This window comes from Branchiostoma floridae, chromosome 14 (assembly GCF_000003815.2).
Source record: "Branchiostoma floridae strain S238N-H82 chromosome 14, Bfl_VNyyK, whole genome shotgun sequence".
Classification (NCBI taxonomy): Eukaryota; Metazoa; Chordata; class Leptocardii; order Amphioxiformes; family Branchiostomatidae; genus Branchiostoma; species Branchiostoma floridae.
The window spans coordinates 11,605,585-11,620,920 of record NC_049992.1 but is presented as its reverse complement, the minus strand read 5'-3'; the positions used below and the strand labels follow the sequence as shown (position 1 = coordinate 11,620,920).

General features: G+C 40.8%; 1 protein-coding gene across 2 annotated transcripts; it reads left to right on the top strand.

Annotated features, from left to right (window-relative positions):
- Positions 1–247: 247 nt before the first annotated feature.
- On the top strand, positions 248–15,144 carry LOC118430419 (5'-3' exoribonuclease 1-like; the record flags this gene model as incomplete). Of its 2 annotated transcripts, none has more annotated exon segments than XM_035841280.1 (23): positions 248–417; positions 769–895; positions 1,400–1,489; positions 1,762–1,865; positions 2,866–3,003; positions 3,495–3,657; positions 3,972–4,085; positions 4,497–4,595; positions 5,092–5,207; positions 5,652–5,798; positions 6,011–6,094; positions 6,794–6,995; positions 7,496–7,698; positions 8,709–8,937; positions 9,308–9,487; positions 9,814–9,889; positions 10,203–10,570; positions 11,073–11,124; positions 12,075–12,370; positions 12,700–12,813; positions 13,134–13,263; positions 13,649–13,839; positions 14,178–15,144. In XM_035841280.1, coding segments are annotated over 23 exon segments (3,765 nt in total), but the record flags the coding sequence as incomplete, so codon positions are not given.
- Positions 15,145–15,336: the final 192 nt, after the last annotated feature.

Sequence of the window (15,336 nt, the reverse complement as noted above, 5' to 3'; positions counted from 1 at the left end):
TGCAGATTTCTGTAATAAATTACCTTAAGTTATGCTTTGTCTGCATTAGGTATAGTGAATTGAACTATCTGTACAATGATGTGTATATGACAATGAATTTATAATAATAAACTACAAAACATACAATATCATCTTCATCAGTGCACCACGCTAACTGCAATTTGGGAGGATATACTTGATCTTGTACTTACACAAAATTTTGTACTTACACAAAATCTTGTACTCTAATTTTGCATGGCCTTTTTAGAAACGACTGCTGGATGCGATGAAGCCATGTAACACCCGTCTGAACTCAGAAGAGAAGGGAAGAAATGGCCACAAACCCCACATGTTGTATACCTACGACCCGAACCTCAGCTTCTGCTACCCCTCCTCACTACCTGGGGTGTTCCCTGACATAGAGTGCTGCAAGGCAAAGTGAGTAGTTTTGTGTAATGTTTATCTTTATATGAAAGCTATATAATATACTTAAACACATGTGGAAGGAAGAGCAGTTTTAGAAGAAACTATATGTTATGTTTCAAACTCTACAAAGTGAAGGATGTAACCACTAGAATGTAATTTCTGTCAGCCAATATCTGTAGATTGACAATCATTGTATAATCCAAAAAAGTTCAATTGAGCATCAGTACATTGGGCATAACGCAAGGACACAATTTAAAAAGTGGTGGTCAGGCTGGTAAATTAGGCCTTAGAAAAGTGTGTCCTTATGCAGGTTTTTCTTCTTGCTGTGTTATTAAAGACTATCTGGTACATTGTACCTTGCAGGTGTGAGCTGATCTTGTTGAGTGGTTTCCATGTGGACAAGAAGGACCTGAAGCGTGGCTTGTGTATGGGAGCAAAACAACACGAGTTCTACCCAGGTTTCCCCACTCTGAGACACATACCTCACAAGGTAAGCACCTCAGTGCTTTTAGCATTAATGTTATTTGTATTTTAGAGGGATGATGTATTAATGAGTTACTGCATTCATAGACCTGAACAATACTTTTTTTATTGTTGGACTGGTTCAGAAGAAAATGGACCTCGATAATTCAGTAGACCAGATTTTGGACCGATTGGAACATAAACAGATTATACCGGCAGATGTTTATGTGTTTTGGGGCTTACTGGTCCAAGAAAATTTATAAAGTTTACTACAGTCAGGTTTGGTCCAAGTAAACAAAGGCAATTAGCATTGTTTACATGAAAATAGTATTTTAAAATGTCAGTAGAAGTCGAATACTTCATCAAACAGATTCCTTTGTAGCCAATGGAACATTGACTTGAGTATCGCCCATTCACAACTTTTCACATGCAATCAGGTCCAGGTTCAGATCCAGACCTGGACTGTGCCTGTACCTGAATGTTCTATCCCAGTACCTACCCCTACTGAACACATTATTTGTGTCAACCACAGGCAAGTCTGAAGAAGAAAGGTGTAAGGGTCTTCCAGATGGCCAGTAAGAATGAGAGCCAGTTCCTTGTGATCCAGGATGACTCGGAGCCTGTAAGTATCCCATTTTAGTGTTGATATCTTTTAACAGACCCACCCTCTTGTATCTCTATATCTCTCTTGGTTATGGTGAAAACTTAAAATGGGATGTCTTCTTTTATTGATAATGATAGTTGTAAGATATGAAAGATGCATGTGCTGTAAGAGAAAACTTTTCTGCTGTTTACAAATAAAGGAAAAGAATTGTCAAAAGTCCAGAGGTATAGAAGGATAAATAGAATTGTTACTGGTAACAAATATTGGCTTTCCTTTGTACATTTGTTCAGGATATTGAGAAAATTGCCAATGAGTACTTAGGAAAATCCATCTATGTGGACTGGCCCCACCTCCAAGAGGCAAGAGTCATCAAAGTGTCTGACGACCAAGTGCAGTAAGTCATCTGTTTATCAAATATTAATCCATTTTACGCACTTTAGTATATGGATTATAATCACTTAAGTTGCAGAGGTATGTTTGGATTTTTTATTTGAAGAAGTAAGTCTTTTGGTTTTGTGATAAAAGCTTTATGCAGTCACACATATACGATATGATATAATCAAAGCTCTTGAAAAGTCCAGTTTTGGTTGTCGATTAATATTCTATGATTACTTTATTCCCATAACCTGTGCAATGGCTCAGCAGGCCTCGAAATTAACTTTTTCCCCTATTGTCCCAGAGGTGTTCCCAAAAATAATTTCCAATCGTCCCGAAGTGAGGATGGATGGTCCCAAGAAGGAAGTATGTATTACAAGTACAATAAATATAATGTTGAGTCAGACTCAGAGTACAAAATTTCCGTATAACTAATTGTCAATTACATGTATAAAAGAGTCGAAGAGAGTCGAAAACTGATTTTGTCATTCTGCAAATTTGCAGATTGATTAATTTTTCTTCTGCAATCTTGAAAATCTATCTGCAAATTGCAGATTGCAGACGGGTATTTCGAACACTGATGGGGTTTACATCCTGATGTTGATAATTTTCTATCGTCCCAAAAAAGGTCCCAAAGTGACTTTCTAGTGGTCCCGGCCTAAATTTTTGGTGCCCCGGGCCTACGGGACTATGTTAATTTCGAGCCCTGGCTCAGTGGGTAGAGTGTTCACCTTGCATTTGGCATGTTGTGAGTTCGATCCCCAGATGAATCATACCAAAGACTTAAAAAAAACATTCTCTTCTTGGCACCCAAATTTTGGGAAAGAGTATGGAAGTTAACACACACCACTACCCGTGGACTAGCGCCCTGCTGTAGTGATTGCACAGGGCTACTGAAACAGAGATGGGTGTCGCCCTATGCGCCATCTGGTGCAGGAAGGACTTTCACTAACTTATCCCCATAAGGTTTATGTTTGTACAGAAACTTAAGTTTCTGACTGTGTTTTGTTGTTCCATAGATTCACCCTAGTGGAGCAGTCTGGAGGACTCAGAACTAGCAATAACAGTCGCCAGCGCCGCTCCCAGATCCAGAAGTCAGAAATCACCGACAAGGAGCGAGCTCGGTGGCTGAGGGAGGTCAGCGACCTGACGGAAAAGTATGTTCATGTTGTCGTGGGATGATTTTGAAGGCTTTGTAAATTAAGATTGTCTCCTGCATCCTCTCTGTTGTCAATCAGACTAATGACTGTAAGTGTGGGGTATATTTATTAGATTTGATGGAAGTGATTTTGACACATAGAAAAATGCTCTTACATTTCAGGTAAGTGAAAAGTTGGTTTGGGCAAGTAGATTTTTATTGTACTTGCCCAATAGGACAAGTGGACTTTAAAAAACTTGTCCAACCCTGATATGAGATTGTGAGGTCAAAGCTTCAATTCCTTACAAGACATTATGTCCTTGGGAAGGTACTTAACACAACTTTCCTTGCTCCACCCAGGTGTGAAAATGGGTGCCAAACCTTGTTTGGAGACTTAAAAAAGCAGTAAAGGGAGAGGGATGCATTCTGCCTTACATCATTACAATCTCATGCCTCAATGGCCACCATTTATATTACTATGAAACTAACCCCAGCCACTGTTCACAACAGGTACAACGACAGACGGGGTATTGATGTCGGAATCACGTTTGTACTGATCCACGCCTGTCGTATCGTTGGTCGAAAGTACATCTGTGGTGTCAACGGGAACGTCACACTTGAAAAACAGTGGGGGAACCAACCGGAACCTTTCCTACTCCAAACAACTGTAAAGGTAAAATAACATTGAAAGTGTTTGATGTAGCTTATGTTCATATATTTTGTATTGAGAAGCTTTAATTAATAATGTGACTATGTTATCTCTGATCCTGTATGTTTTAGCCCTCCTTATACAGTTGGTCTTTAATGATCTTCGTTTCATATTGATCAAATGATTATGCCAGGTGCTGTTGTTATAAATGGTTACATCATCCACTTGAACTCAGTGGAGTATCTCTGTATCATGGAAATTAAGGTAAGTAGGAGTTGATGAAAGGCTACAAGACAAAATAACATTGAATTTTTGCTTAATCTTATCTATGTTTTCAGGACATTGCTGTCCACGACCCCAGCTACAAACAGTTCCGCACCCTTGATGAGCTGTTCTGCCCAGGCACCACATGTTTCATGCTGGGCAACCCTCACTATGGCTGTGAAGGGGAGGTAGGTTTCCCAGAATGGGGCCAAGTGTTAGTCTTTGTGAAACACAAAATTATCACTCAGTTTCTTATAAACTTGAACAATTGATGGCATATGTCTGCAAATAAAGGCAAGCATGTTTGATTTAGCATGCACCAACAATTTCATATTGGTACTGTTCTGTTTACGAAAAATATTTGCTTTCAAACATTTTCATATCAAAATGTTATGGATAGAAGATAAAAAATTACTACTTTACTGTCACATGTTGCTGAGTATAGATCTATTAATTATTATGCAGCAATGAGTAATGTTGATGGAAGTGCTGCCCCTACGGCCGGTGAGGCTATGGGACCGGTGAGGTGAGGTGAGGTGAATGAGTAAGTTACTAAAACTACACTTTCTTCTAACATATTTTTTTTCCTCTACATCTAGGTGTTTGAAGTAGAGAGTGTGAAGGAGGGACGGGTCCGTGTGCTTTTCTCCATTCCACATGAGCCAGACATAGATGAAATCAGGTCTCGCAGCTCGAAGGTACAAAACAGTGGTGCTACTGATTTTCAGACTTCAGACTTTCATTACTAGTTGTTTTGACAAAACAAGTTTTGTCTGTTAACTACATGTAGGTTTACTACAGATATCCATCATCTAGTAGTGGGCAGTGTGTTTTAACCTCCATAAAAATGGAGGTCTGTATGCTTATTTGTCTTGATGTGTGTTTGTAGTTACTTGAATATTGTAGAGTGACAGAATGTCTGGCCCGGTACCAAAGTTGACCCCACAGCTCACAGGATGAAAATCTTGGTATTCTCTTGACATTTTCTGGTCATGCAAAGATAGAATTAGCGAATTAGTAAGAAATTCACAGTAATAAAGAAAACAGGATATTCACAAACTCTATGTATTTCACAAAGGTTTGACTCTGGTTTTTATTTCTTGTTTGTGATGTACAAATGACATGTGTGATTGTTACATGCCAGCATATATGGTGTACATCAGACAATGTGACACTACTTTTCCACATCCGCAGGACCTCCAGATCCAGTACATCCCATCGTACATGATGGCTCAGAGACTGGGCATCACAGGGCTGCTTTTGTCTCGCATCACTGGGGACTTCCAGATTCTCAGGGGTTCCAGAGAAAGGTTTGATTACATCCCAGTGTGTTCTACAATCATTAGCAAGTGTTGTACAGGGTCTTGTCTCCAGCTTTAAATCTCTTTCTGTCATTGTTTGGAAATGGATATTGTGTATTTTCCATGTTAAATGTCACATTGTCATTCTAAGCTTATGAAATGGATTTTCAACAGTTTCATGTCATGAAGTTCAGATTTTTTAGACGGACGGGGTAATATTTTTTTTCCCGTCCCAATGAGTAAATTTCCGTCCTGGAGACAGCCCTGGTCTTGATTGAATAAAATCCCTAGGCATAGATTTACATTCCTTATCATATAGCATTCAATGTATTGTAAATGTTGCATTTGCCAAACTTAACTCATCTCTAGCGTTCAAGATTGTCATTGTAGAACTAAAAATTTTGATGTGTTAAGTTTACTTAGGAGATAATTCAATTATTGTTACCCTTCCAGTGCCAACAGCAGTTCCAAGGTCAACATTGGTCTGAACATCAAGTTCAGCAAGAGAAGTAAAGAGGTGCCCGGGTACACCCGCAAGTCTGAGAACGGCTGGATGTACTCTCTCAAGTGCCAAGCTCTCATCTCGGAATATCTGCAGAAGTAAGGAGAACACTCTTAAAGACTTTTAGTCTTAACCATTATATGTGGTATAGATTATGGTTGACTTCAGTGCTTATGTTTGCCACAGTATATTTCATGGAAAAGGAATAGGTTTCTATTTTTGATATTTTCTATCATTTGGGATCTATAAGAAAAAAAGGAAAAGTTAGCATATCTAAGAGGTGCTAAACTTATTGTATCCCCTATTACAGGTTTCCTCACTTCTTTGAGTATGTAGCCAGACACCCCAATGAGGACTGTTACTATGAAGAGGAGATCTTCAATGAACAAAACAAGTGAGTAAAACCCGTCCAAAAAAGAAGTGCTTAACATATGTTGATTAATAATGAGAATATGCCACCTCAATGATTTGGTTGTGTGCGTGTTAGTATCTTGCCGATGTACTTCTCAAGAAATTTCTGTGTCATTTAGAATGTCAAATAGAGGAAAAGGTATTCCTATAGAGGACAGTGAATTGTTCTGCAATGTGTGACTGTAATGTGCAGACACTAGTAGCAACTGTGGTCCAACAGGTCTAACAGGAACCACTTGAATTTCTATAGTGACTCATTTACATAATCAATTCAGATACTCATTAATATACAGGTTACACTTGTCTTCAGGCTCACTCTCAGTCTCTAATGTAAGAGAGTGGGTGCTGTCTAATTTAACGTCTGTCTCTTCCATTTATTCATTTGCTATCTTGTATTACATACTTTTTAACCTGGACGTGTAACCTTCATCTATGTAGAGGAATAAAGTTAACTTTCTTCTTCTTCTACCAGTAATGTCCAACTGCCATCTGTCGGGTCAAAGGTCTCCACAATTCAGTAGACTAGATCAAAATCTACTTTTGGAAGTTTGGTTTTCACCACATATCTGCCAGCATACCTAGCAAAAGGACTCCAGACCACTGTAATAGAACTGTATGATACGACTGCTTGAGTGTTTTAAAAGTTTACAAGCAGCCAACTCTTGTTCCTCCTGGCCCACAGGATGGATGAGGCCACACTTCAAAAGATCAAAGACTGGCTGAAGACTATTCCTACGTACGGGATGGAGACGGTAGACTGCGGGACGCTGGCCCTGGACGAACCTGTTGTCAAGGCCATCGAGGAATCTGTGGTCAAGGTCAAGAGTGACAAGAGGAAGAAGAAGAAGGTCAAGATGGGAGTCAGGCCATTTCTGCTCTTCAGGGTAAGTGAGATTGTAAAGTCCATTAACTTGATAAATTTGTGTGATGTTGACTTGCCTTGCACGATGCTTGTAATCAGTTTTTTTACTGTTTTAAGTATAATGATATTAACATGTAAGTCGGTCCCAGTTTGCACTAAGTTGCAAAGATGAAAAAAAAAAGTGTAGTCAAAACTGCCTAAGGAAACCACTAAAGGAAATCTGGTCTAAATGGACAGGTGGTCACTTTAGACAGGTTTCTTACTGCTTGTTTCAAAGAAATAATTCTCTAAGGGTCAGCCAAAAGTCATAACATTGGCCAGTTGGTCCTAGAGTAGCGGTGGTCAATTGTACAGATTTGACTTTATATAATTATCATATGATATCCTGTATATGATATCCTTTCCTCCAAGCCTTCCTGTCTAAGGTTCAACCCAAAAGTGGTCACACCGTCCAAGTGGTCCTAGAGTAGAGGTGGTCTCTTGTACAGATTTGACAGTATGTAACATCCTTTTTTCACACAGCCTGTAGATCACCAAGGCTTCTTGGTGCCCGACCCCGGTGCAGACTTCCAGTTGTTTGACCGTGTTGTTAACGTGAGGGACGGGCACGGTGTCCCCCTGGGGCTGCGCGGAACCGTCATTGGCATCCACTCAGCGGCCAAGGAGGTCGACCTACTGTACGACATCGTCTTTGATGAACAGTTCCAAGGAGGCTTGTCGCTTAAGTGAGTTTTCAGTTGCTTGCCGCTTACTAGAGACTTGTGCACAGACTTGAACACAAATGCAAATGTAGGTGGCTAGGTTGTCTTGTGGATAGGGCTGTTGACTAAAGGTTCTGGTTTAAATTCCTAGCAGGCACTATTTTTGTACCCACGGTAGAGGTACTTTACTCCTACTTCCTCACTCCACTCAGGTGAAAATGATTACCTAGCTTTTATTATGGATATCCTCTCGGATGGAGGTCCTTTGTTTGAGGAGAGCAAAATCTTGAGCATGTTAGAGAACCCACCACACTTATCAAAAAGACTAGGGGTCTTTCTTAGTGGAGCGGATCGATTCTATCAGTCAGGTCTTATGCAGACATCTTTTCAGGAAACATTTTACAGACAAGAATCACCATATGAGTTAAGTAAGGCCACAACAAGTAAATTTTATGGATGACATCCGCGCGCTCATTAATTTTCGCCGGATTTCAGAAAAAAAAACAAGAATTTTTTCTTCTTAAGGGAAGGCCGGATAGACGAAAATGGGTAAAGGTTGTGTTGTAACCTAATCATTGAATGTAGAATTGACACTAGAGACTCTGTAGCATTGACTGTAGTTGCAGAGGTGCAACTTGATAGATAGTTGTAAAAGTGGCACAACTATGGAAGCTATAAGTGTAGTTGCCAACATGGTTAATGATACTAGTCTGCCATACTAGTGTCACTTTAACTACATTGGTGCACTTCTTAAATACAGGAATGAATGCCTTGTTGGCTGTGATGCCATATTTTGTCACTTCAAGTCTTGTTACAACGTCTATTTTGAAAATTAGCCATCTTGTTTTTTTTTGCCCATCTTGTTTTTTTTTCGCCCTATCTCATTATTTTTGCAGTCTGCAGAGGATGTCATCCATAAAATTTACTTGCTGTGGCCTAAGATACGTACCAGACTAACATAGTATGTGCCTCCTAGGGGCTGTTCTCCAGGTTATGGCTACACGTGCCAGACTAACATAGTATGTGCCTCCCAGGGGCTGTTCTCCAGGCTATGGCTACAGGATGCCTCCGTCTGGCCTCATCAACATCTCCTTCGGCCTGAGGAAGGAGAGTGGTCAGCTGAAGGGGAAGCCAACTGCGGTGGTCAAGCCGACGTCCACGCCATCGCCCCAGCAGAGAACACCCGAGCAGTACTCCAGCATCCTCCGCAAACCACCCAACATCCTCAACCACTCCCCGAACTCTCCCTTCACTCCAAAACAGGTACAGGGTTCTACGTTCAGGTCAATGATGAAGCTTGCGGTTACCTTGGTGATGATGATGGTTGCTATGGTGATAACGACTGTTACCATGGTGAAAGTAAACTGGTTCCCTTACTGTTGATGATGGCTGCTTAGACCAAAAACAATATTGTTTTTTATGAGATGAGATAAAGATAGCAAGACCCTAAGGTTTGATTTTCTAATGAAAAAAATGCATTATGGTGTAGATGGTGTCATTTCATCAGGAGATACCAGGATTAGAGTTTGCAATCCCACCCTTTGATATACATATATGTTTAAGCTGAGACTAGCTGATAGTAATGTATTTGTTTTGACAAACAACCAAACAATGCAAATGTTTATGTTTTCAGGCAAGCCCTTATACAACAAACAAGACTGCCCAGTCCACTCCGCCCAGCAGCACCCCTCAGTCGTCACGAGGATGGTACAGCCCACAGGCATCGCCTCAGTTTGTAACTCCCAAGGTGACCCCAGGGTCAGGGGTCAGGACAAGGTCAGACCAATCTGGAAGTGGACAGAGTGCAGAGAAGGTAGTTATTATTATTCAAAAGTTGAGTGCAAAGAAACCAAATTTCTTATATATAGCTTTCAATGCTATGTGGACAGAATACCAGCAGGTTCTCTGTAATTAAGAAAATTCAGGTCATCCTCACAAAATATATACTGTTTATAGTCTTGATACTCTTTTAGAGATGTCAGAATGTAAATTTCACACATATATGTGTCATTGATATACATGAATGCTCTGCCATTGCTAATCTCTGTGACAACTTTACAATTTGTTACTTTTCTTGTAAGTATCAGATTCTCAGTAATGGACTGTTTCCCTTGTGTATGTTTCCCCACACATGTGCAGTCCCAGGATGTGGATGAGTTTGCCAACATGTGGAAACAGCTTCAGCAGGCTGGCTCCCCCCAGCCACCAACAAGTGGTATGGCTCAAATCCTTCCTACATGAGATCTGCTTTTAAACATGAGATTGTGAGTGGTTTATTTCGTTAATACATCGCAGCTGGGAGGCTAAATTACATATCACTTACAGGCTTAACATGTATGAGATCTATGTAATGAACAAACTAGTCTTGATAATTGCATTTTTTGGCGTTTTTTTTTATATGAATTATCATTAAGATACATAAAATATTTTATCCCCCAAATTATAATCTCTACAGGATTTAGCGAACCTCAACTTTTGTAATAGACAATCCTCAACAGTAAGACTGACTCCTGTTGTTCATATTCTAGGTCCTGAGACGTCTGCACCTACCTTAGAACAAGCAGCAAGGTCACTTCCAATGCACACTCCACCCTGGAACCAAGGAATGCCGTCAGGACAGCCACCCCCCACCCAGGTGGCGAAGCCCTCCCCATACCCACAGCAGTCCCCCCAACTCTACCAGTCCCCCCACCCCAAACAAAAGATTCAAATCCAATCCAGGGACCCACAACAGGGCTTGCCTTCAAACAACCAGCCTTCAGATGATTTCTCCAGGCTGTTGGCATCACTGCAGTTGTCAGCAGAAAAGAGTTCTGGAAACCCCCATGAGAGCCAGGGCACTTTTGAGCAGACTCCTTATGTCAGGGATGTCAAGTCACCAAACACCATGAAAAAGGTACAGTTAAGACTTATTGCCTGTATAGGTACATGTAAGTAAGAACTTCACTAGTTCAAAACAACATTCATGTGCATGTATCACAAATTAAGCTTTTGATCTGTAGCTAGATGTGGGAAGAAATTCAACTTTTAACAACAATTTTTAATCATCTCAAAACAAACAAAACAGAATATAGTAAGTCTTGTTAATGATTAAAAAAAACATGCAAAAGCAAACCTTTCTTTACCATGCCATCAGTCTTTGGAATACCCTACCATCCAACATTACATCACTCTCCAGTCCCTCTAACTTAAGAAAGTCATCCACGATTTGTTAAGTTAATAATTTATTTCATGTATGTCTGATGTTTTTATGAATATGTATTTTACTCTTAACCCTTTAATATGTATGTTTGTACGTCTATGTATATGTTTCTATTATGAACCTTGGAAGATTAGCCTTTGGTGAGAGCTTATCTCAATGAACACGATAAACACATTGCTTTTAACTCATCTCCCAGGAAGGAACGGAGGCCATATGTCAGATGTTGAACATTGGGCAGAGGAAGTCAGGTGAGACCTTCATGATGGCAGGTGGACAATCTCAGGGCACCATAAACTCCAGTGTGATACCTAATAATGCACCCTCTACAGCCACAACTTACGGCATGCCTATTGCTGTGTCTTCTTTGTTTAAAGGTACAGGACTGGTACAGATATGTGGTATGCTGTGGTGTGGGATATTTGTCTTAGCCTTTTCTTATGATTTGTATTGCATTCAGGGCTTTAGCCAGGGTCCGTTTTTCCGTCAATTGACGGAAATTTACTTTGTCTGACGGAAAAATTCTAAAACCAATCCGTCAACCTTGACGGACAAAAATCCTAGGTGGAAGCTACAGGCGGCTTGGGGACGCTGTCCACGGCTGTAAAAGCCACACACTGTTTGTTTTGCTATTGTTATGATTGTTGACAATGTGTGTCGGCGCTCTTTCGCATACGATAATCTCATTAAAACCGTTTTTTCAAGGTCTCAATGGCAACATTTACTACTTTGTAGTGTCATAGGAAAAATTAATTTTCGCGATTTTCACCACGATTGGAATTGGCTGACGGAAAAAAAATTCGAGCTGGCTAAAGCCCTGATTACATTGCATTTTTGTTGTGTTGGTCAGCAAGCAAAACAATGAACATACATTACTGAATGGATTTGTAGTTGTGACGGTAGTTTTGCAGCATGCTTTTGTAACATTTAACCTCAGTTCAGTGGGAGTTTTTGCTCTGACAGTTTTATTCTTGTGCTGTGCAATAATGCATGTTGAGACTGTCCCTAGTAGCAATTAATGTTCCAATGCAAAGTAGTGGCTACTAATTAAAAATAGCTACTAATTTAAAAAGTACTGTAGTACATGTAGTTGTATTTGTTTGTAAATGTACAAAGGAAAATAACCTTTTTTTGAATCCTCTTCAAGGTTGGATCTTTATGGTCTAAAATGTTTTTATTTTCTCTTGTTGAATATGAACAGGTGCAGCTGCTCCAGGCCAGGGGGTTTCTGTCACCTCCCCCATCCCCCCACGTCCCAACCTCATCCCCCATCCCAGACCCATACTCAACCCCCCACAACCCCACCTTCCACAGCCCCTGCCCCCTGGTGTGAGACCCCTGCTACAAAACACCCCACCCGGGGGGGTCAGACCTCCTGTCCAGCCCCCACCCTCAGGAGTGCGACCCCAGGGGCAGGCCCCACCCACCTTACAGCTGCTGCAGTGGTGTATGAACGTTGGCATGGGTCCTCCCAACTACCAGCATCGCCCTGAAAAGGTACAGTCTTCAACAACCATTAAGTGTTGAAAAGATTATCTTTCTGCCTATTTGACTTGTCTGTATGTTTCTCTACTGTAACAGTGAAACTGGTAGGGGACAATTTGTTCTTACTGGGTACTTTTGGGTTTGGTTTTAGACTTTGTGTCTGTCTATTACCCTACGACATCATGCTTGATAGGTACCTACGTACCAAAATGTTGCATTATGAAAGAACCATGATATAATTCCTAGTACATGTAGTATGTTTAACCAGCTAAAGACTGTCAATGAATAGTACAAAATTCTGTAGACTTTAAGCTCCTAACTGATTTGCCTGCACCCTGTAGAACATGTGGGTCTGCACGGTGAGACTGGCCAGTGGACTGACTCTGCAGGGGGCCCCTTGTGCCACCAAAGAGTACGCTGCGGATAGCGCCGCAGCAGTCACAATACTGCATGTGGTATGTAGCTTGTCGTCTTTCTGCATGGTTGCACATGCATGACAACGGGTGATTTGATATAAATTGCTGATGTCAGTTTAAGCTTGGTTGTCCTTTATTTTTTTTCCTAGTTTCTGCGTTTTTGATTAACTAAAATTTGATACTGTTATCGCTATGGCTAACAGCAGACTTGGAAATAGTTGCATAATGAATAACTTAAAAAAAAAGATGGGTACAGGAGAACGCCTAAAATTGTTCTCACTTTTCCATTCAGTGTCAGAGATTGAGTTACTCTAATATTTTGCTGTTATGAATGAGTAATATATGCATTTTTATTTCAGAACTCCTCCCAGTCCCAGGCACCAAACCACCCTAACTTCCACCCAGGCTCTCCCATGAGTGGGTTCTCCCCACGCAGACCCATGCTCCGCAATCCTCAGGTTGCAGCTTCCCCACCCAGGGGACCTACAGGTCAGTTAGTTCTACATCTACACGTAATATATAACCCCATCAGGGGGAAAGTAGGAGGGTGTTTGCATGCAAGCCCCTAGCCTGGCGCGGAAGGACCCAAATGTATGGGCTGTCACAACCGGTTAGGGCATTCCACCTGGTATTGTTCATTTAAAAAAGAGTGCAAAATGTAGTTTAAGGAAAACAGACAGTTTCCTCTCATCTGGCTTCGGAAGCTTTTTTGGCAATGCCTCAAGGATGGAGGCTAACTATGTTATCGTATTTGAAATGACAGCAATTGTCATGAAAAGTTGTGATCATCATTGCTTTTTAGATATCTGTAGGAAAATGACATGTGAGTTGAGGCAAGCTTTATTGACAGTCTGTTTCTTCTTATTTTTTCCAGGTTTCCCTAACAGGGCCTCTATGATTCCTGGCTCGCACCCCTTCCCAGGAATGGTACGTCCTTTCCCTGGCCAACCACAGTACAACATGCCCTCACCTGGCTTTGTCGGGCCAGCCCAACTCAGTCCCCAGCCGGGGTGTCCAACCTCAACTCATGGTCTTCTCAAGAACAACCCATTTGTGCCTTTACAGGTAGGTGAAAACTGTGGAAAGTTTGCAAAGTAATTTGAAAGAACCAGGGTATAGCACATGTATATGAAAGTGCATATACTGGTCACAAAGTTCTACAAATGCATTTACTTTTCCAGTAGTTTAATTTTGCAGCAGGAAGGAAAATGAGGTTTTCGCTGTTCTAAATTCTTCGTTGAAACCATCTGATAGTGGAGAATAAAAAAAACAGGGTGCCATGCTTTACAGTATGGGGTCACTGTGAAAACTATAGATAAACCACAGCACATGTTTCATGATTTACAGTAGTATTTCAGTGTTGTTCTGTGTGAGGGTAAAGTGTTTGGTCTTCAATTCCACAGGTAACGAGACAGACCACACCACAAAAGTCTAAGGACGAGGTAGCGAGGGATTTCAGCCAGCTCCCCAACATGCCGGCACCCACCCCCGACCAGCAACAGGCTTGGACTGAAGAGCTGGAGGCAACCATCAACAAAGTTAGAGAAGCCAGCAAACAAGAACGGAATTCTTCAACAGAAGTAGGGTCAGGGCAGGCCAGCTTAGGTAGTGATGGTAATAGTGTAGTAAAGATGACAGGAAAGGAAGGGTCAAATGAGGGAAGTAGTGAGATGGCTGAAGAGGAAAACAAGGAGAAACAAGTCAAGAAAGGTACTGAAAGAAGAAAACCACAAATTAAGTTAGCTGTGAAGTTTGGGGTTCCACCTCAGGAGTGAGACTTTAAAAGATATTCCTCTATGTGTGATGAAGTCCTATTCAGTTACACAGTACTGGCTGAGATAGGCTCTACAGGCGCAATATAAGTGAAAGAGAATTTCAAATATAGTAATAAATCAGTATTAGGGGTAGTATGTTGCCAGTCAAAGGCATCGTGTTTTTGTTTTGATCAAAGATGGCTGTTGCAACTCAACAGGTCAAGTATGCATTGTGTAAATGTGTAAAGATGCATTTCATTTGATGAATTCTGTTAAAAATTAAAGCTTTGTGTGAAAGGTACTTGATGGATGTTGCTGACACTTTCCACCTGCTTATTTTTACGAGGAAAATTGAAAACTTCATTGTTTTTAAGTGTGCACATCTCAATGTATTAACTGCCAAAAACAAATATTTGCAAGACTGATCATACATTTTGGTGCACCTTACAGCTTACTTGTATTCCAATTCATGTTCCAAGACAAACAGTAACTTAGTACCAAATACACACATAGCATTAAGAAAATACGTTGTACCTATTATTACGATGATAGTTTTTGTCTCTTTACAATATTTGCCATTCTGGCTTCAACAGTATTTTTCTGACACAGATAAGTTGAAAGTGTTTGTAACTTTATGTGTAGTGAACTTCACCATGTATAACATAACCATCTGCCTGCTATGGTTTATCCTTACAGCACTTATGTGCCGGTTTCAGCCAAGGCCTGTAGGGTAAGGGTTAATTGCCGTAGATGCTGTTTCCAATATGCTGTGAGGTTCAAGTCTAAACCTTCTTTTTAAGCCGGTGCA